Source organism: Labeo rohita, chromosome 10 (assembly GCF_022985175.1).
Source record: "Labeo rohita strain BAU-BD-2019 chromosome 10, IGBB_LRoh.1.0, whole genome shotgun sequence".
Lineage (NCBI taxonomy): Eukaryota > Metazoa > Chordata > Actinopteri > Cypriniformes > Cyprinidae > Labeo > Labeo rohita.
The window spans coordinates 24,388,457-24,409,262 of NC_066878.1; the positions used below are offsets into that span (position 1 = coordinate 24,388,457).

Genomic DNA, 20,806 nt, shown 5'->3' on the forward strand with positions numbered 1-20,806 from the left:
AACAGAGCGACAGAATTTCGTAAGCCATGGCGTCCAGGATCGGGCTCTCTGTAATGTGCCGCCACATCAAACATCGTCACTTCCAGTTCTGACAGTCGTTTACTGACACGACAGGACACACACACACACACCTTTGCTTCAAAGTGCAGAACTGCTACATTATTGGTTACAGACATCTATGTTCTATAAAAAAACGCCTTTGGTACAATAAATTATCAAAAGGGAGAAACGAAAGTGGTGTAAAATTCACAGCATAATCGTGAAGCCAAATCAAAGAAGCGAAAGGGCCAACGGAAAACACGCACATGCCGAGCACAACAGAAGAGCAACGGGAAGGGACGCGGCCGCCGCCCACGTCGGTCCTGTGACATCGAGAGGGACGCCCCGCGGTGGTGAAGAAAGGCCTCGAATCGCCGTTCCGTCCTGGCGCGTCGTGAATGAAGGGCGTTCGCACGTCGAAAATACATGAAAGCTTTTGTCGCTCCGAGAAGAAGAAGAAGAAGAAGAAGAAGAAACGTCCGGCTCGTCTTCGTTCGGTCCGTAACGGTAAGGCCATGTTTAAAGAAGCGCTGCCCGCGGCCGCCCGTCGCAGGGGTCTCATTGCACTCTGGGAAAGCTCTGCTCGAAGCACACGATTGCACGACATGAAGAGGGAAAGGGCAGGCGGGCGGGCGGGCGCTCAGGCTCCGGCGCGATCGCTGAGACCATCTGAGGATCGGAGAACAGAAGCAAAGGTCAGAGGAGAGGACGGCCTCGCGTCAAGCGTCCGCGGGCGGCTCTCCCGTCCCGTCCCGTCCCGTCCCCCGTCCCGTCCCGGCGGCTCCGCTCCGATCCCGCGCTCTCGGCCTAGGCTGGTCAGGAGCTGGCCACCGAGCTCTGCTGCACGCACACGCCCGCCATGGGCGACTCCTCGCGCTCCATGCCCGGCCGCAGGCCCATGTGAGTCTCGGCCATGTAGTGGCCCGGCCCAGAGTTCGAGGGGTGACCCGGCACGCCCGTCTCCTGCCGCGGGTTGGAGAAGGCACCCAGTCCCAAAGTCATGCTGCCGTTGTGGCCGAAGCCCAGGCCGTGCGGCAGCGGGCGGCTCTGGTAGGCGTAGTGATGGTTCCCCGTGGACGACGAGGACGTGGACGAGGACGACGCGGAGGAAGACAGCGAGGTCATGGACAGGTGGCCGTGCGTCACCTCCATTGAGTCCTGCGTGGAGGCGCTGTGAGAGGGCGAGTAGAGGCGGGGCCGGGGCCGGGCGGGGCCCTGGCCGTGCTGCGGCGGGTGGTGGTGGTGGTGGTGATGATGGTGGTGGTGGTGGGACGACGACGACGACGACGCGTGGGGGTGCAGAGCCTTGGGCTGGTGCGGCGGCACGTGGAAGGTGGTCTCTTGGACGGGGTGAGTCTCTCCGGACGCCTGCTGAAGTCCGTCTCCTCCCACCCAACCCAGCGCCGGCGCGAACGCCTGTCTCGCCTGAGGAAGAGCACAGACAGATGTGAACGTCCCGCACGTCACAAAGCCAAAGCACATTCTCACAGTCAAACCCTCCGTTAGTACTGAATGACTGTAAACACATAGGAGGCCTGATGCACGACAGTAGTCGTAGACCTCGACAGGAGAAGACAGTCGTCTAATGCAGTGGTTCTCAATCCTGGTCCTGGGGGCCCCCTGCTCTGCACATTTTGCGTGTCTCCCTTATTTAACACACCTGACTGAGATCATCAGCTCATTAGTTCAGTTCATGGATCTCTCTCCTAATGAGTTGATGATCTCAATCAGGTGTGTGAAATAAGGGAGACACGCAAAATGTGCAGAGCTGGGGGCCCCCAGGACCAGGATTGAGAACCACTGGTCTAACGCATCCAACACTTAATTTGGACATCTACAGTAGTGACCAAGGAGCTCTCGTTGAGCATGAGATGATGAATTTCACAGTAGCAGGTTCTTCCTCAGAAGAAACCGGTGTTTCCCATTAATTCTCTAGACTACAGTAGTCAACATTTGAAGTGGATCAAAACCTTTCATCAAAGTTGTCCTAAAACCAAAACAATACCTATTCTTGTCTTAGGACAACTCTGATGAACTTTTCTGATCCACTTCAAATGTTGACTACTGAATGGCGGCCCAACAGTTTCATAATGAAACCGTGATATGGATCAGTGCGCTTATCCAATTGCAAAAGTGGCCTATAGAACCTGCTGCGCACTGTGTTCGAGCCAACAGACTGAACAGATTCCAGTGTTTTCAGCGTCTTAGAGTAAATGCAGCAAATGTGTTTAACAGGCATTTAGTAAACAAAACATGTGCCAAATTGCGCTTGCTTTTTTTTTCATATTTGAATAATTTGAGGACATTTATGAAGACAGCATTTCTCTGAATTTACAGTGAGACACAAACTGCAATTTTCCACCAAAATAAAAGCCTGAAGGGTCAAAAAATTAAGATGCAAGTATTGTAATTTTTCTATAACAATCACTAATATATTTATTTTCTTAAAGCACTGTTGTTTTACATAACATTACTGTCTTATGGATAATAATAATAATGACTCATAACGGTAACGATATATTTCACAATATAGTTATTTACATGTAAAGAGTTCATTTGCAAAAACAGATAACTCAATCATGTTTTTTCATCGTGCATTCCAATCAATCTCAAACTGCAGCTGGGTTATTTTGATAAAGTAAAAACAAACAAAAAAATATAGCTAATTAACACAATAAAACATGATTTTTGAACATTTTAAAAAAACGGAGTTATCTGTTTTTGCAAATAAACTCTTCATATGCAGTTACTCTAAAAATCGACAAAAAACTGCTTTATATAATAAACTCAAATACTTCCGAAATGAAAAGTACTTCACCTTGTTTGATTTTTCTTTCTCTTTTATTTAATAAATGTTGGTGCAATTAAACTTTAAATAAAATGTTTCTGAATTATTTTTCATTTTCATAGTAAATTCTTACTTCCTAAATTATTTCCTTTTAATTTGTTCATTTAATTTAATTTAATTTAATTTAATTTGTTCCCTGGTGCAGTTTTGCCATGTCTACTTGTTATACTGCATTTTTAAAGGGGTTTGTTTTGCTCTTTTTGGGATAACTGGCAACCAAATATATATTGCCATACCGGCCAATTATGATGTTAAATAGTACCAAAAACAGCAGACACTATCACAACTAAAAATAGATTTTTTTTGGTCCATTTTAAAGTTCGATGATACTTTTTATTCAGTTCAGTTTGGTGACTAAAAATGGGGTTGCTATCAGATTCAACTTTAACCAGATTTAACTATGAAATATACACACTTTTCTAGTGGGACCAAGGTTAACCTGCCATAGTCTCAGAAAACCCTGTGGGAAACACCGCTGGACCTCATAAACACGACTTCCTGATGTAAACCCGTGCACATACCGACTCTAGAAGCTGTAACGTGTCATTTTGGCTCATTTATGTGTTCGTGTTTGTGTATGTGGGTGCGGCCGGTACCTGCGGGCAGAGGTTGTGACAGTCCATGCCCACCGCGGCACTGAAATGTCCTCCGCTGTGCCGGTGCTGATGGGTCGGGTCGGAGCGGGCGCGACCGCTGGTGCTCGTTCCAGACGATCCTCCTGCAAAACACAGAGCGTTTAGCGTCGGTGACGGCACAACTCGCGATCTCAGATCAGCGCGTGAGCACCGTCGTCGTCCTCTCTGACCTGAGCTGGAAGAGGTGCTGGACGTGGTTCCGGACGACTGCGACTGCTCCAGCGCCGGGCTCGTGGACACGCTGCTGCTGGTGTTGGTGCCCTCGTCCGCCGTCTTCTTGAAGAAGCTGTGCTGCAGCGCGTAATACGGCTGGATGCGGGTCTTGGGGTCGTAGTCCAGCATCCGCAGGATCAGGTCTTTGAACTTCAGGTAGTCTGCGACGGCGTGGCCCGACTCGCCGGCTCTCCGCCCGCCGGGGCCGCCCGCCTCCACGCCCAAAATACTGTGAAGCTTCCGGGAGCCTGCGGGTTTATACTGCGCGCGGGAGAGACGAGAACGGTCAGTATCGCTGAATCACATCCGAAATGCAAGTCAACGTAAAGAAAGAATCGTACCCTTTTGCCATCTTTGGTCTTCTTCACACACCACGTGCTGTCAGACATCTTCTCAAAGAACTTCCTGGCTTTAGGTGCCTGCTCCAGAATATGATTGGGAGGGACGCCCAACACCTCCACGATTTTATTCATTTGGTCGACCTGCCGACAACAAAACATTCGTCGCGAACGATAAGAAAACAACTACAGGAGAAAAAGCGTAAGGATGTGTTTATACTGGTGGTTCAGATTTTAACCTTAGCTGACAAAATTTTCAACGATGCAAAACAAAAAGACGTTTCTGTGTAGATCGGGCCAGTTTAATTTCTACCTACAGGTGTAATGTTTGGTTTCTGCCAATTTACCATTTTTACAAATATACAGAGCTGGACAGTAATTGATTACATGTAATGAGGATTATGTAATCAGATTAAAAAAATTGAGTACTTGTAATTAGAGTAAGTTACATTTTCAAATACAGACCACAGCTACTTTTATGATTGATTACATGATTACATTATTCACACAATAGCAATAAATGAATAATCATTTATTGATTCTCTCCAATTCCTCTTTTTTATCTTTTAAATTTTCCTTTCTAAAACAGTCTACCGCTTACGTCGAGTTTTGTGGACATTCACACATAGATCAGTCATTAGTCCAGTGGCGACAGCATTTGATCAATGGATTAAAAAATCATTTCAGATTTAAAGTGTTTCAACACTGCATCAACTACTGACGATTATCACTCAGCAGGTTATTTAACCATGTGTTATTGAAAGGGTTTTGTCTTTCAAACTCAATAAAATGCAGAAATTCTCATTATTTCTTGTTTGCAGACATTCTCAAACCTTTTGTTCACCCAATATATTTACTTTAAAGGCTGCTCAATCAGCAGTTCTGTAAAAGACAATTTCTCCCTTTGCATTGAACTTTGAGTTTCGCAACCTTCCAGATGTTGTTTATGCTCAAACAGCAACACTAAAGTTATAAAAGTGAAATCATAATCAATGACCTCTTAAAGTAGATTTTAAAATAATTATTTTAACAATTAAGTATCACATTCGTTCATGGTTCTTTGACATTGGTTAATGGTCATATGGTTTGCAGGTAAATATAAAATATTTAATCGTTTTTAGTAAGTGTATACATAAGTGTTTACATTTTTATGATTTAATTATTTGTTGGCCTTTCATTAAACTCACAAACCCCCTGCAGTTCCTTTAGGAACCCCAGTTTGGGAAACTTTGATGTAATTTCATGTTTAATGCACTTCATGTTGTTAAGGAATATATTTTCTCACTCTTTTTTTTTTTTTTTTGGTACAAGATTATCCTGTTCAAATCAATGTGATAAACGAGTTAGTTAGTCAAAAGTAATCTAAAAGTAGTCTGTATGTGTAATGTAATGGATTACGTTACTGACAAAAATTTGTCATGTAATTTGGAATCTGTAACAGATTACAATTTGTAAGTAATCTACCTAGATCTGCAAAAATGTGACCGAGGACCACAAAACCAGTCATAAGGGTACATTTTTTTATACATCATCTGAGAACTGAATAAATAATACAGTTCGTTAATAATAATAATAATAATAATAATAATAATAATAATAATAATAATAATATTTGGCTAAGATACAACTATTTGAAAATCCGGATTCTCAAAACATTGAGAAAATCAAGCAACGCAATGCATATTTAAGCTTTGATATATTTACAGTAGGAAATTTACTAAATATCTTCATGGAACATGATCTTTACCCAATATCCTAATGATTTTTGACGTAAAATAAAAATCGATAATTTTAACGCATACAATGTATTTTTGGCTTTTGCTGCAAATATACCCGTGATACTTGTTTTGTGCTCCAGGGTCACATATAGACCTGTAACTAGGCATGATTAGAAAGCAAAGGCTGCGGAGCCGGACGTGGGTCGCCCGTCGAGCGCCCGGACCGGAGCAGGATGGGTTCAGATCAGAACTCACCTCATTAGCGCCACTGAACAGAGGCTCTCCGGTGTGCATCTCCACCAGGATGCAGCCCAGAGACCACATGTCGATAGCCAGATCGTACGGCATTCCCAGCAGCACCTCGGGCGAGCGGTAGAAACGGCTCTGGATGTACTGGTATATCTGAGGACACATGCGACCGTGTTAGCGAATGAGGTTCAAAGCGGAACTGACAAACTCTACAGAATAACAGAACGTGTTCAACAGATGACGGACAGACGGCGACGGCTCTGTCTCACCCGCTGTCCCAGTTGACAGGAGCTTCCGAAATCCACGATCTTGATGGCGGATCTCTTGGGGTTGCAGAGCAGGATGTTCTCGGGTTTGAGGTCACAGTGGATGATGCTCAGCTCAGGCGTGGCCAGGAAGAGCAGCGCGGTGCACAGCTGCTGAGCGAACTTGCGCGTCAGGTTCAGAGACACGCCGCGGAAATTCGTGTTCCTCAGCAGGTCGTACAGGTTATAGGACAACATCTCGAAGACCAGACACAAGTGGTTCCGGAACATGAAATGACGTTTCAGATGAACTAGAGGAGAAAGAAAAACACCGTGACGATGAGTGTAACGCCTGACAGACGACACGGAAACGAACGTCTTATAAGCTAGAGAGCACCATAAGACACAGAACACGCTGTCCGAATCAGACGGTGACTTTTTGACCTTGTTCCCATAAATTCCCTATGGGTAAAATTTCCAAAATCCACCTGATCTGCTGCGACAGTCACACCATCAACAATAAATTCCTCTACAGCCATATATAAAGACAATATAAGTCAACTTTTGGCCAATTTCCAAATCTGTCTGCTTTTCCATGCTTACGCACCTGATTTACTTCTGAAACTCAATATTTCTGCTAATAATATTGTTTCTGTCTGGTAATTATGTTATTACTCATTTTTAAATCCCTTTGGATGGAAGAGTTTGCTGAATGATTCAATGAACATGTCATGAACACACCAGCCACTAGAACTTACACTGACTAGGTCCAGTTCACACTAGCGTGTTTTTGTTTTGAAACGGCGTTTTAAAATGAAAACGATCCTAGTCTACACTGGAAATGATCTCCGCCTACACTACACAACCGAAAACGCATGTCACATGACCATTCATGCAGGCACAACCATAGATATGTATAGATAGATGCTTTATTATTTAGATGTTGTATGCGTCTACATGCTTGGCGTGGTCGAATGGGGAATCTACCTATACATATCTATGGGTACAACAATGAGCATGATGTTATCGTTTACACGGTCATCAACGATACACAGAACGAATGTGCACAGCCACGCCACCATTTTCAAAAGCCTCCGTTTTGGTCCATTTACACTGAAACGCAACCCTGGAGTTTTCAAACTAAAACCGGGTCTGCAAATCTGTAAACGATAGACGTAACCATAGCAAAAGTCATGCGTTTTAAAACGAAAACGCACTAGTCTAAACGTAGCCTTATAAACCATGTGTTGGACTGATAACAGATACAACAGCAGTGTCTGCTTCCTCATGAATACTAAATCAATACCTCAGCCAACAACAACAACAAAAATACAGAAGCCAGTTTTATCCCTTTCAAAACATAGAAACACTGACAGTCCCAAAACAACTCACCACGATGTAAGAAAAATTACAAGTACGTGGCTACAATAATTTTGATAAAATGTTATTAACTGCACCCTGCTTGCATGACTCACATGACCGAACTCTAACCCATCTTTTATCTGGTCGGACTGGTCAAAAGAAAATAAGAAAAGTTCAGGCAAGTATTGTAATGAAATGACGTAAACGTCCTGCACGTATTCTGTGGCTCAAATGATTTTAGACCATACGTAACTGGCACTTCGACTGTGCATTTGGAAGAGTTTCATTTCCTGAAATGACATTCATATGGATTTACAATAAAGACCTCACTGAAAGGACTCTTCAGTGGTTTTGTGTAAAAACATTCTCTGAGGTACAGAAAGACTGCAAGACTTCTTCAGCACCTGTTCTCCACACAACCCTGACCTTCAATACCACTCTACAGACAGACAGGAGTCTGTTTGTCCTGCAACAGCAACCCTGGAGACAACACGAGACCCTGGTCTATATTTTTACACACCAACACCTATATTTTTTGACCAACACACCGTCTGTCCTAAACATAGCGTTTCATTCCCTAAACACTGTTCCATAGCATTCATCCGGACACCACAAACGACAACATGATAAAGATATTTCACAGAATGTGTCCTCATGCTCACACATACTTTACATTAAAGGAGTAGTTCACTTCCAAAACTAAAATGTACAGATAATGTACTCAGCCCCTTGTCATCCAAGATGTGTGTGTCTTTCTTTCTTCAGTCGTTAATAAATTATGTTTCTTGGGGAAAACATTTCAGGATTTTTCTCCATATAGTGTATTTCTATGGTGTCCACGAGTTTGAACTCCCAAAATGTAGTTTAAATGCAGCTTCAAAGGCTCTAAATGATGCCAGTTGAGGAAGAAGGGTTGTATCTTTAGTGAAACGATTGGTCATTTCTTAAAAAAATTACATTTATATACTTTTTAACCTTAAATGCATAGCTCTGCGATGTTCAACACAGTTAGGAAAACTCCCATCTCATTTTCTTCTCCAACTTCAAAATCATCCTACATCGCTGCAGAAGTGCCGACCCAGTGTTTACAAAGTGAACGTGCAAAGAAGATCAAACACCCTTAACAAAAAAAAAATGGTAAAACAGCGATGTAGGGCGATTTTGAAGTTGGAGGAGAAAATGAGATGTCTTTACGACTGAAGAAAGACAGACATGAACAACTTGGATGACAGCGGGATGAGTACGTTATCTGTACATTTTTGTTCTGGAAGTGAATTTCTCGTCTAAACCAACGCTTGGGCAAAATAATCTGTAATATTCGAGAGCAGAAGAAATCTAGAATATTATCATTATCATTGCTTTGAAATCGTCGTGATCTTTTCTCTGACCACAGGATCTTTGAATACAGGCTGTAATAGAGTCACACATTACCGATGTAGTACTTCATCTCGGTGTCGTGTTTGTTCATGAGCTCCAGCAGTCGGACTTCAATCTGGGCCTGATTCAGAAAAGCCTTCTTATTCTTGATGATCTTGATGGCGACCCACTCCTGCTCCACGCGGTCATACGCCTTCACCACCTGCCCGCGGAGGGAGGCGAACACACGCATCAAACGCTGCTCCCGCGCAACGAAAAACACCTTTACTAGCGAATCTGAGAGACACTGACCTGACCGAACGAGCCTTTGCCTATTAAAGAATCGATCTCATATCTGTCCATCCATTTCTCGCCATTTTTAACGATGTAGTCAAAGTTGTCATCGTCATAACCGTCGTTGTAAATCTTCCTCTCCTTCTTGTTACTGGAGTCCTCGCCCTGACCCTGTTGGTGACGACGCTTCTTTTTTGCATAGTAAACCTGCAAACAAACGGAAAAGTCTGAGATGAACAATGTAATAATAATAATAATAATAACAACAATAACAACAACAACAACACCAACACTAATAATGCTACTAGGTAATTCCATGTAAAATTCAACCTTACCATGAAAAAAAGTTTTTACCAAAGGTTTTTACTAAAGTGACAGCACAGATGTCAACATTTGGTGGTTCAAATATGCCTGTGAGGTCTTTCTTAAAATTTTAATTTAATTTTTAGTGCAAGATTTTCCATAGTCTGGTAAGATATTTTCAGGCTTGTCACATCCATAACAGTACACATTCCTCAAAAACAGACACATCAAAATTAAAATTATGTTTCGTGAAGAGCCACCGCGTCTCTACTTGTTGGGTATTATTGCATCTGGTTTGTGCATTTTCATTTGCAGAAATCCTACAAAGTATGTCGTCTCTCGCAAACAGTGTCCTTTTTTGTCACATCCATAACGCATGATTATTTCCCTTTTTTAACATAGAACTCTATCAACAAGGGTTTATATTACAATATAAACAGATGGTTTGGTATATTGGTAACACATACGTTCTCTAAGCAGTTATGTCACATCCATAACGCTGGATTTGCCCTACTACAAATAAACTACTATTGAAACTTTAAAGAATAAATCACATTTTATTAGTGCTGTCAAACGATTAATCCCATTTTGTTTACATAATATTTGTTTGTATACGGTGTATATTTATTGTGTATATATAAATACACACACATACAGTATATATTTAGGAAACATTTACATGTATTTCTCTGTATATATTTATATTTGTAAAGTTGATATTATATATAAATATTTTTAATATATAAACATAACATATTTGTCTTAATTACACATGCATGTGTGTACATTTATATATACATAAATATACACAGTACACTATATAAAACATATATTATGTAAACAAAAACTTATTCTGGATGCGATTAATTGTGATTAATCGTTTGACAGCACTAATTTTTATTCATTTTAACATTAAACTTCTTTATTTGTTTGCCAAAATAATGAAAGGAATTGTTCATTAGATTAAAAGATGATGTCTTCGACTGGCAGAAATGTTAAAATACACAACAGAATTTCATAGGGGCCCTATTATTGTCAACAAGTTGGTTATTAGGTTGGTTTTATGAATTGATAGACATCCGTTTTTACCTATAAAAAAATAATCAAAACATTCTAATTAAAATAAAATGGGACTTCAGAAGGAAATAAAAAAATTTAACTTGGGACAAGAGCAAAATACATTTCATATGGTACAAGTGATGCATTTGTGACCCTGGACCACAAAACCAGTCATAGGGGTCATTTTTTGGAAATGGTGATTTATACATACAAGCTTTCCATCGATGCGTGGTTTGTCAGGATAGGACAATATACAGCTATTTGAAAATCTGAAATCTGAGGTTGCAAAAAAAAAAAAAAAAAATCTAAGAATTAAGAAAATGGCCTTTAAAGTTGTCCAAATGAAGTTTTTAGCAATGCATATTAATAATCAAAAATTAAGGTTTGATATATTTACGGTAGGAAATGTATAAAATATCTTCATTGAATGTGATCTTAATATCCTAATGATTTTTGGCATAAAAGAAAAATGGATAATTTTGACCCATACAGTGTATTGTTGGCTAATGCTACAAATATACCTGTGATACTTAAGACTGGTTTTGTGCTCCAGGGTCACCTTTATTCATGCAACAAGGATGACAAAAATCATTAGTTTGAATCAGGTTCAACATGAGTTCACAAACGCACCTCATTGATGTGTTTGTATGTTTTGATCAGTTCGATGGAGAGTTTTCTTAAGGGCGCAGTCGCTGGATCCCGGAAACACTGAGGCATCCGCCTCTGAAGCATCACCATATCAGCAGTTACCTGTAACGCAAACACACGACAGCGATCATGAGCACGAGCGTGAGCTCGTACAGACGCTCGGGCGCCTACTATAACCGCGCGTACCTGCGGGGCCTGCGAGTTGTACGGCAGCGCAGCGGCTGATTGGTCAGCGGCGCTCTGCGGGTGACCATCACTGAACGGCGGGTGAGAATGGGGCGTCTGCGCATCCATCTGCACACCAGCCGAATGGAAAGAAAACGAGGGGGCCAGCCGAACAGAGGAGGGTTTGCATGCTGAGGTCTCTCCTCCTGTTACACACACACACACACACAGAGACAGGTGACCACCTCTTCCAATGTAGAAATGTCTAATGCTTTTACTTGACATGAATGACAGTCTCTTTTCCCGTCATTGTTTGAAAGTGCGGCAGTGAGCGCCCCGGTGAAACGCAAGCCAAAAGCCCTGATCGGGTTACAGAAGATCCGAAAAAGCTCGGCCCGAAATGGCAGATCATGCTTTTGTCACAAGACGACACCGGACACGTGTTCCAGTCCTTCAGAACGATGGATTCAAACACACACACATGCAGGTCTAATCAGAGCTGATCGAGAGTGTGTGTGTGTGTGTGTGTGTGTGTTTATGACTCAGCATCAGCATCTCAAACACACACACACACACACACACAGAGAACTGTGTCACATTGTAAACCCAGAAACAGCACACAAACAAGGTCTTTCGGTTTGAAATCAGACGAACGCAATGACAGACCTGTAGCGTGAGCGAACGAATGATTTCACACTACAGACGTCTAGACGACAGCTGAGGACTTCAGCAGCAAATAACAGCACAATAAAGACTAGATGTGAGCGTTTGTGATGGATGTGATGTTTGGAAATGTGACGGTCTGCAGCGAGCGGGAATTCTGCAGATCATTAAGTCGTCATTTATCAGCGTCTCTCACCAGCAAACACAATGCAGCACATTCACACTGGTAACCAGCGCTCTCAAGCCCAGCAACAGTGCCTCATTACCATAGCCTACCACCAGGAAGATGGCGCGCCATTGGCCGGACGGCTAAAGCGGCAGCCAATCGGGAAAGGGTATGCAAATAACCCACTTTTGTTGCTAGGGCAAAGCTGCGAGGCTCCATCCAATAGGAAAACGGGTAAGAGGCATGAAATTGAATTGCACTTTGACACATTTCCCAGCACAGTTTAACACAGTATTTGCTGACAGAAAAGCTCTCGGGTGAGGAACCCGGAATCAGTTCGTGCAAGAGAGAGAGAGAGAGAGACAGAGAGAGAGAGAGAGAGAGGGGACCCGCGGCAGCCCACCCCGGAGACGGACGCTGCCACGGGACCCTGGCCTATATTTTTAAACATTTATAGTCGAGCGGCACGCCGTCTGCCCTAAATAGAGCGCTCGGCTCCTCTCTCCGAACGCTGCCGTGGCCTGACGGGAGGCTACAGACAAGCACCTAAAGAGGGTTGGTTGCACAGAACTCTGAGTAAACGTTGCACACACTGGGTTACAAAAATCAGGGCTCACCTGTATGCATCGTCTTCTGACAAATCTCATATCATTGTGACAGGGGAGTCCATCTGCAAACCACAGCCCACTGCAAGAACAGCACAGACGTGTGAGAGACCACATACTGTACATGTGTGCGTGTGTGTGTGTGAGACACGAAGTACCTGAAGCGACTCGCGAGTGGTTTCCAGGTGAGAACAGCCCTGATGTCTCAGCAGGGTCTTGCCGTTGTTTGAGATGGTTTGAGAGTTGATCTTCAACTTGCACAACCATTGGTGAAGATCTGTGATGAGATCAGTCCTCAGTTTAGCACAGGTTATCAACGCACACAAACACACATGAGATCACAATCACGGCGCGTTTGTTTCTCAACACAATAACACAAACAGCGGACAGAAGCATGATGAAGAAGAGCTCGTCGTCGTCATCATCATCATCATCATCATCGGCAGCAGCTCGGACTCTAGTCAAGGTTGTTCGTCCGCTACCAACCAGCGGCTCCCGCAACTTTTTCCACGAATGCCAGTTTGACGCCGCAAATCAGTTTCGCGCACATGACGAGAATCAAAGCTGTCAAAACACTGCTAGCCTAGCGTTAGCCAGCTAGCGGCACCGGAGCCGCGCAACAATGAGGCGAACGAAGCCGCACGGACAGAGTGACAGTTCCGTCACAGGTCGTGATGTCGAGCGCTAAACGAACGGATCCTCTGTGAAACGCTCGCGCTGAGCTGTCGACACCGAGGCTAGCTGGACGTTAGCAGCGCGGGCCTGTACGCGGAGCGAAGCCTGAACGAGGCGAGCGACGAAACGGCCCCGTTAGCGCGCGGCGCCTCCGAAAAGGCGCAAAACGCGCCGGATCGAGCCTCGATTCGGACGGGCCGAGCGAATACGAGCCTCCGGTGCGCGGCGCTCGAGATCGCTGAGGGCAGCTAACCCGTTAGCCGCGGCGGCGCTAGCCGTCATCACTCACCGTGTCGCGCGCGCCTCTTTCTGACGAGAGGAACGAAAATCCTCCGGGAGAACGAGCGATAATTCCTCAGGAATCCCTTTCCAAAGTATGTCCGATGCGAAGCCTCGTAGAGAAAAGAACAGCGCCTCTCGGTGAGCGTCGGCGCGCTCCGCAGCGCAGCAGTCCCGCCGTCCGTCCGTCAGTCACTCATCCTGCGCGCGCGCCGCCGCCGCCGCTTCCCCTGGACAAAATGGCGCGAGAGCGCGCGCGCTCTGCAAACCCGCGCGCAGCACTCGCTCACGCACGAAAGTCGCCGCGCGGCGCTGCTCCTCGTCGATGCGAGGCGCGGATCGGTGATCGGTCGATCTCTCGATCGCTATCGAGCGCCGCGGAGAGCGCGCATCCGTCGTTTGAAGGAAGAAAAAAGTCAGGAACAAAATGGAAGCCGAGCGAGAACGTTTCCATGACGACTGTCCGTCACACGGCCAAGTTCCCGGATGACCTCATGACGCAGGAACCCTGCTCGGGTTGTCATGGAAACTGCCAATCAAGTGTACGTTTCGTAGGGCGTAGCGAAAGCGACCGAACGTGCGCGACAAGACGACGAAAACAAACGAACGAATCGTGCGGATACTTACAATGAACAGCCCGTAAACGCGCTGCAGAGGAGCATTTCTTAAGTTCTAACGTGTGTTTGACTTCTTCAGGACCAACGGTGGTTAAACGCTGTAACACACGCTTCTTTAAGACCTTAAGAAAGTAACGTTACTTACGTAAATGTGGAGTTTTAAAGCATTTAAATGTCGTGAACATTTCATTTCAAAGGAATGTCCATAAAACTTCTCAAGTTCTTTGCTATATATGATAATTAACCCCTTAAGTGTCATTTTATTTGCTTTTAATACACTTTAATTTGAGATTTATTCTGTATTTTAAAGGGAAATGGGTGTATGTACATATAGGCCTCGTTTATTTGCAAAAACAGATAAAACTCAGTTTTTAAACATTTTCAAAAATCATGTTTTTTATTCTGCATATCAGTCAAACTGCAGTTGGGTTGTCAATAATAACAGAAAAAAAAAATACACCTAACACAATAAAAACATGATTTTTGAAACATCTTAAAAACAAACAGTTATCTGTTTTTGCAAATAAACTCTTATATATGTGTGTATATATAGAATAGGGCTGTCAGTCCATTAAAATGTTCAATTTAATGAATCCCATGACGTTTTAATTCATTAATTAAGCTCATTGTAGTAGTTGCTCTCAATAAACACTTCAGAATGATTTCATAAGATCTTCTGTTTTTGTTTTGTTTTTTGTTTTCAATAATGATCGAGCGGTTAAAGAATGTAAGAACGCTCCTGATGATCATGTAGAAACTTAAAATATGAGCTTGAGAAAGTATTTACATAAAGTAGATTTCTGAAATTTGCTCCAAGCTTTGCGGTATTTAAAATGTTTTCATTTTAAAGAAACGTCCTAAAACGCTTCAAGTTATTTGCAATATATTTTAATATATATATATTATTTATACACACACATTTATTTAATTAGTATTATTTATTTTGTGAATTTATTAGTTTGTAATTAATTTGTAACTTTAACTTGTAAAGAAATACTATAATATATATAAATAACATAATATCTATACATTTATATAGTATAATTATATATATATATATAAATGAGTATTATTTATTTTGTATATTATTTTTGTAAAGTATTACTTTTTAAAGAGCTTTAACTCAATTTTAACTGAATTCTTAATTCCTATCCAGTTATTTAATCAGTACTATAACATGGATAGTTCTGATCCTCGATTCTGATTGGTCTGAACCCGCTACAAACACACACCTGTGTTTACATCTGTGTGCTGTTTCAATCACAACCGTTTCTGAGGAACTACATTGTCTGGCGGAGGAATACTGTTTTTATTAATATTATGACACTTTATTTGTTCTGTTCTATTTTGTGAAACTTTACTACGTATATGAAATAACTATTTTATAAAAGCAATAAGCCCCGTGAAGCCGTGTTTTACAGTGAATTTATTGGCGCTAACAACGCCCTTTAGCTGTTATAAATTCACTGTAAACCTTCACGAAGCTTATTGCCTTATTTTTATCTTGAAAATTAATTTATTTGATTAGTTTATCTATTATGTATATAAATAAAAGAGGTCAAATATAAAAAACGTTTAATAAAGGTAAAAAAAAAAACCGCGCGGAGCAGCCACGCCCCCTCCGGATGACGTCAGCGATCATATGACGGCGACGCGGAAGCGAGTGCGCAGGGAAGATGAGCGTTTCGCTGGATATCAGGCTGAAACGAGCGAATAAAGTGTATCATGAGGGGGTAAGAGCAGTTTCTGCAGATTGTGTGGCTGTAGATCGGTGAGCAGGATGTGAGTTCGCTGTTGTTTCAGGAGCGGGTGAGCGGAGTGCTGGTGATCAGCAGTAAAGACGCGCTGCAGCATCAGGGAGTTTGTCTCGGTATGGAGGGACTCGTCAACCTGCAGCTCAGCTCCAAAAGCGTCGGCGTCTTCGAGGCCTTCTACAACTCTGTCAAGGCGAGACACACACTCACACACACTGGGAACCTTGTGCACATTTTACGCTGCAAAACTGGCACTGAAGTGTTTTCACATTTCGCCATCATTTACTTCCAAACCTGTCCGAGTCTGAACATAAATAAAGATACTTTAAAGAATGTTGGGACCCAAACAACTGCTGGTGCCCTTTAACTTTCATAGGAGGGATGACAACACTGCGGAAGTCAGTGGCTCTTCAAAATACACTACTAGTCAAAATGACTTTTAAAGTTTTTCATTATTTTTTAAGAAGTCTCTTCTGCTCACAAAGTCTATTCATTGAATGAACCTGAAAAAAATCAACATAATAATAATCAGAAATGTTTGTTGAGCAGCAAATCAGCATATTAGAATGATTTCTGAAGGATCATGTGACACTGAAGACTGGAGTAATGATGCTGAAAATTCAGCTGCGCGTCACAGAAATAAATGACATTTTAACAGATATTCACATAGAAAACAGCTGTTATAAATGGTAAAAATATTTGACAATTTTTACCGTTTTGTACTTTGGATCAAATAGCAGAAGATGAGCAGAAGAGACTTCTTTAAAAAACATTAAAAATCTAACTGTTCAGAAACTGTTGACTGAAACATCTGTGTTTGGAACAACGAATCAGGAGAGTAACTGATGTCAGAGCGATCATTTATTATTTATTTCCTCAGACTTTCTGTTGAGGTTTTCTGAAGGTCTGTATGTGTTTCGTGATGTCGTCTCGTCTGTTCTTCAGCCCATTCAGCTGGTGTCCAGCAACATGGAGGTGGTGAAACCCGGAAAGATCCCCGCAGGAAGAACCGAGATCCCGTTCGAGTTCCCGCTGCAGGCCAAAGGCAACAAAGTCCTGTACGAGACGTACCACGGCGTGTTCGTCAACATACAGGTGAGCGAGCTTCTCTCCGGCCGGGTCGCCGGCGTAACGGGCGCTCGTGTGACGATTGCGTTGTGTTTCAGTACACGCTCCGCTGCGACATGAGACGCCCGCTGCTCGCCAAAGACCTCAGCAAGACCTGCGAGTTCATGGTGCACTGCCAGGTGAGAGCAGAAACACACGTGCACAGTAGACGATGATTCACCTGATCCTAACTCCGAACGCGTTTCCAGCCGCAGAAATCGAAGCTGCAGCCGAATCCGGTGGACTTCACCATCACTCCAGAGACGCTGCAGAACGTCAGAGAGGTACGGAGATCTCGCTCTCGTCTCGTCCGCTCTCGCCGCGGGCTCTCACGCCTGTGTCTCTGTGTTCCAGAGGAGCTCGTTACCCAGATTCCTGATCAGGGGTCACCTGGACGCCACCAGCTGCGCCGTCACGCGACCTCTGACCGGAGAGCTGCTGGTGGAGAGTTCAGAGGTCGCCATCAAGAGCATCGAGCTGCAGCTGGTTCGGGTGGAGACCTGCGGTGAGACTCACACACACACGCAAGCGTGTTTATGACGGCGCAGACGTGACGCGTGTTCTGTGAATCTGTGCTCAGGCTGCGCGGAGGGATACGCCCGAGACGCCACCGAGATCCAGAACATCCAGATCGCCGAAGGAGACGTGTGCCGCGGCCTCTCCATCCCCATCTACATGGTGTTTCCTCGTCTCTTCACCTGCCCCACGCTGGAGACCACCAACTTTAAAGTCGGTAAGGATCCTGCTGGCGTTCAGAGCCGGATCTGTGTTTATTTCAGTACACAAATCATTTTGCCATTTTTCTTTCTGCCCCGCTAGAATTCGAGGTGAACGTCGTGATTGTTCTTCATGACGATCATTTGATAACGGAGAACTTCCCGCTGAAGCTGGTCCGAGTTTGACGAGCGGCATCTGAAGCTTTGGATTCGTTCAAGGAATCGTTTGTTTTTTTTTCTTGTCATGAATGAGAGTTGCCTTTTTCACCACAGTACTTTACATTTAAAGACTCTTTTGACCACGAGTGAATATTTACATGCGTTTCTGTAATATAAAAGCATTTATTAAACTCATCTGCTCACATGTCAGATATTAAACTGATTTCTGTCTGATTTTACTTGTAGACGATCATCTAATGCAGTGATTCCCAAACTTTTTTTGTCAGCTGAACCACTTTGAGCTCAAATAGACTTAACATTGATCATTTAACACCACATTCACATGTTCTGTGATGACGGTTAATGGTCAAGAAAGCATTTTGATTGTCATTTTTGTCTGTTGTCCTGTCCGTCATCATGTGTGAATGTCTTGATCCCAGCGATTACTCAAGTTTTTTTTTTTCCCCCAACATTATTTATTTCAGCTAATTTATTGTTTAAGCACTGATCCCATTACAATCTGTTTATTTTTGGTGTATGCATGAACTAAGGGTTCGTACAAAGTGCTTAAAGTACTTGAATTTGACTTTTAAGGCCTGAAAAACCCTCAAAAATAGCAAGGTTCCTTAAGAGGTATTGAAAGTGCTTGAATTATTGAAAGACAATGTATCTATAAAGGGTTTCATTTGTTTCTAGAATGTGTTTTGACTAAATGATGTAGCCTCAGCTCTTTTCAGCACTGCTTTAAAAACATTACAATGCTCACGATCACTTTCTTAAACTCAATAATAGACTCATACAATCAGACAAACCAGTAGCAGTACTGACAGTGTCGTTGTAAACAGACTGAAGACGAGAAAAGTGAAGGAACAGACAAAGCGATTCAATTGAGGGAGTCATTTACGCTGGAACCGGTCCGATTGACTCGAACACGTGATTTTGATCATTCAGTTCAAGCGATTCACTAGCAAAAACCAGATCAAAAGAGCCTTTTGTTTTCGAATTTCGACATCGCTTGTAATGTTTTTAAAAAACACATAAGTAATGAATGAAACAGAATTTTTTGAATCTCCGAATCAGTTAAACCATTGCATCGTAAACGATTCACCGTTTCAAAGCGGTCCAATTGGATCGCGTATCGTGAATCATTTGATTCAGACCGAAACTGCTCATGTCGCTGCCAATAATGTAGCCACTACTAAATTGTCCCGAGCAGCAATTTTGATCTGCCTTTATTTGCCCACCAATGCCAAAATCAAACCTACACCGTTATTTTAAAACGTATGCGATTTATTTTAATGTATACAACACCTGTTGCTGCCAGAATAATGGTTCTTTTTATTTTTGCCATTTTGTTTTATTAGTATATTTTTTCTATTGACCTTTTTTGGAACGTGAAAGACAAGCCCTTGTTTAATAAGTGAGATCTCAGTTTAAAGTTAAAAAAAAAAGTAGTGCTTGAAAGTGCCTTTAAAGTCCTGCAATTTCATTTGACAGTATCTGTAGGAATCCTGATTTTACTGGTTCTGTCGATTACACTTCATTACCAGAGGACGGTTTTCATGTTAAAACATTACAGTAAAGGCTGGAATAAACTACACAAGTTGCGTAGCAATCATTCTGACCACAACAAACTCACTGCTGTCACGTGTTCTACAATCAGCTCAAAATATGGAGCACATGGATGGAATCATCACCATCCTTTAATCACAACAGCATGTTCTATGAAGTCTGGCAGATTGACCTCTCCAGACTGTAAATCAGAGCAAAAACCTGGGTAAAAATTGTGTAGTGTATTCCAGCCTTACATTTATTATAATACATGATCATTAAATATATTAATGTATTATAATAAAAATGTTTTAGTTTTATGATTTCATTGATCTTTAGTTTTTCTCCAGTCTGAACATCTCTGATCTGCAGAAACACAATGTTTATGTAGCACCGCTAGCGTCTAAAACACATCACCAAGAGAAACTTACTTGTTAAATGTTTTAATAAAGTAAAATATCAAGGTAAAATGACAAGCAAAGATAAAAGTAGATGAGTAAAAACAGTTCACGTGCATGAACTTTATTACAGGAATGAAAAACACAGATGTGCCCCGAAAGTAAACATGAGCGATTGGTCCGTAGAGTTTCCCCAAACCGAAACAAACGTTATACTGTGAGTGTGTGATTACATGAGCTCAGCGAGGAGACTGACGTCTGATACGTGCAGATGAACATACGGCTGGTCCAGTGGATCAGTTGAAGGCGGCGGCGGGCGCGTGGCTCTTGCGCTGTCTGCCGGGCAGCATGGGAAAGTCCTCCGGTAAGAGCGCGTGCTCCCGACAGGTGGGACAGGTGCTCTGCTCCTTCAGCCACGACTTGATGCACTGAAACACAAACAGAGTCAGTCGGCGTACATCAGACAGCTGACGGACGCTCAGACGTGACGAGAACAAACGTCCTGACCTCTCTGTGGAAGCTGTGGCGGCACTCGAGGACACACACTTCCTCTGGACTCATGTCCTCGTGACAGATGATGCACGGATCCTCCATGTTCAGCTGACGACACACACGTGTTCACACGTTCAGTGAGGTTACAGTTA

The 20,806-nt window shown here is 42.9% G+C and overlaps 3 protein-coding genes across 15 annotated transcripts in view; 1 reads left to right on the top strand and 2 right to left on the bottom strand.

The window, feature by feature from the left end:
• Window positions 1-716: 716 nt before the first annotated feature.
• On the bottom strand, window positions 717-14,294 carry dyrk1aa (dual-specificity tyrosine-(Y)-phosphorylation regulated kinase 1A, a). The gene is made up of 13 exons (XM_051120977.1): window positions 13,871-14,294; window positions 13,065-13,183; window positions 12,919-12,988; window positions 11,494-11,678; window positions 11,290-11,409; window positions 9,316-9,504; window positions 9,079-9,226; window positions 6,310-6,596; window positions 6,047-6,193; window positions 4,077-4,217; window positions 3,693-3,996; window positions 3,484-3,605; window positions 717-1,464 (listed from the first exon to the last, which is right to left on the bottom strand). Exons 3-13 carry the CDS (start codon window positions 12,926-12,928, stop codon window positions 856-858), a joined length of 2,262 nt encoding a protein of 753 aa, XP_050976934.1. The 5' UTR covers window positions 12,929-12,988; window positions 13,065-13,183; window positions 13,871-14,294; the 3' UTR covers window positions 717-855.
• Window positions 14,295-16,057: 1,763 nt separating this feature from the next.
• Window positions 16,058-20,087, top strand: vps26c (VPS26 endosomal protein sorting factor C). The gene is made up of 8 exons (XM_051121058.1): window positions 16,058-16,210; window positions 16,281-16,424; window positions 17,177-17,326; window positions 17,398-17,478; window positions 17,548-17,622; window positions 17,693-17,843; window positions 17,919-18,071; window positions 18,158-20,087. The coding sequence occupies exons 1-8, from the start codon at window positions 16,154-16,156 to the stop codon at window positions 18,238-18,240; spliced, it is 894 nt and encodes a 297-aa protein (XP_050977015.1). The 5' UTR covers window positions 16,058-16,153; the 3' UTR covers window positions 18,241-20,087.
• A 170-nt stretch (window positions 20,088-20,257) lies between these two features.
• ttc3 (tetratricopeptide repeat domain 3) overlaps window positions 20,258-20,806 on the bottom strand; it is a 43,436-nt gene continuing 42,887 nt past the window's right edge. For all 13 annotated transcript variants that reach the window (XM_051121047.1, XM_051121045.1, XM_051121040.1 and 10 more), the window contains 2 exons: window positions 20,670-20,762; window positions 20,258-20,590 (listed from right to left, as the gene is read on the bottom strand). In XM_051121047.1, coding sequence (XP_050977004.1) covers window positions 20,459-20,590; window positions 20,670-20,762 — 225 coding nt within the window. In that variant the 3' untranslated portion in view covers window positions 20,258-20,458. The remainder of the gene's footprint in view (window positions 20,591-20,669; window positions 20,763-20,806) is intronic.

Excerpts from the sequence above, each read along its gene's own strand:
- dyrk1aa (XM_051120977.1), bottom strand. Across the intron at positions 9,227-9,315 it reads GCAAAGGCTCGTTCGGTCAG|GTGGTGAAGGCGTATGACCG; the intron begins GTCAGTGTCTCT and ends CTCCGCGGGCAG. Across the intron at positions 4,218-6,046 it reads TGTTCAGTGGCGCTAATGAG|GTCGACCAAATGAATAAAAT; the intron begins GTGAGTTCTGAT and ends TGTTGTCGGCAG.
- vps26c (XM_051121058.1), top strand. The coding sequence starts at position 16,154 with ATGAGCGTTTCGCTGGATATCAGGCTGAAACGAGCGAATAAAGTGTAT. Across the intron at positions 17,327-17,397 it reads GCGTGTTCGTCAACATACAG|TACACGCTCCGCTGCGACAT; the intron begins GTGAGCGAGCTT and ends GTTGTGTTTCAG. Across the intron at positions 18,072-18,157 it reads GACCACCAACTTTAAAGTCG|AATTCGAGGTGAACGTCGTG; the intron begins GTAAGGATCCTG and ends CTGCCCCGCTAG.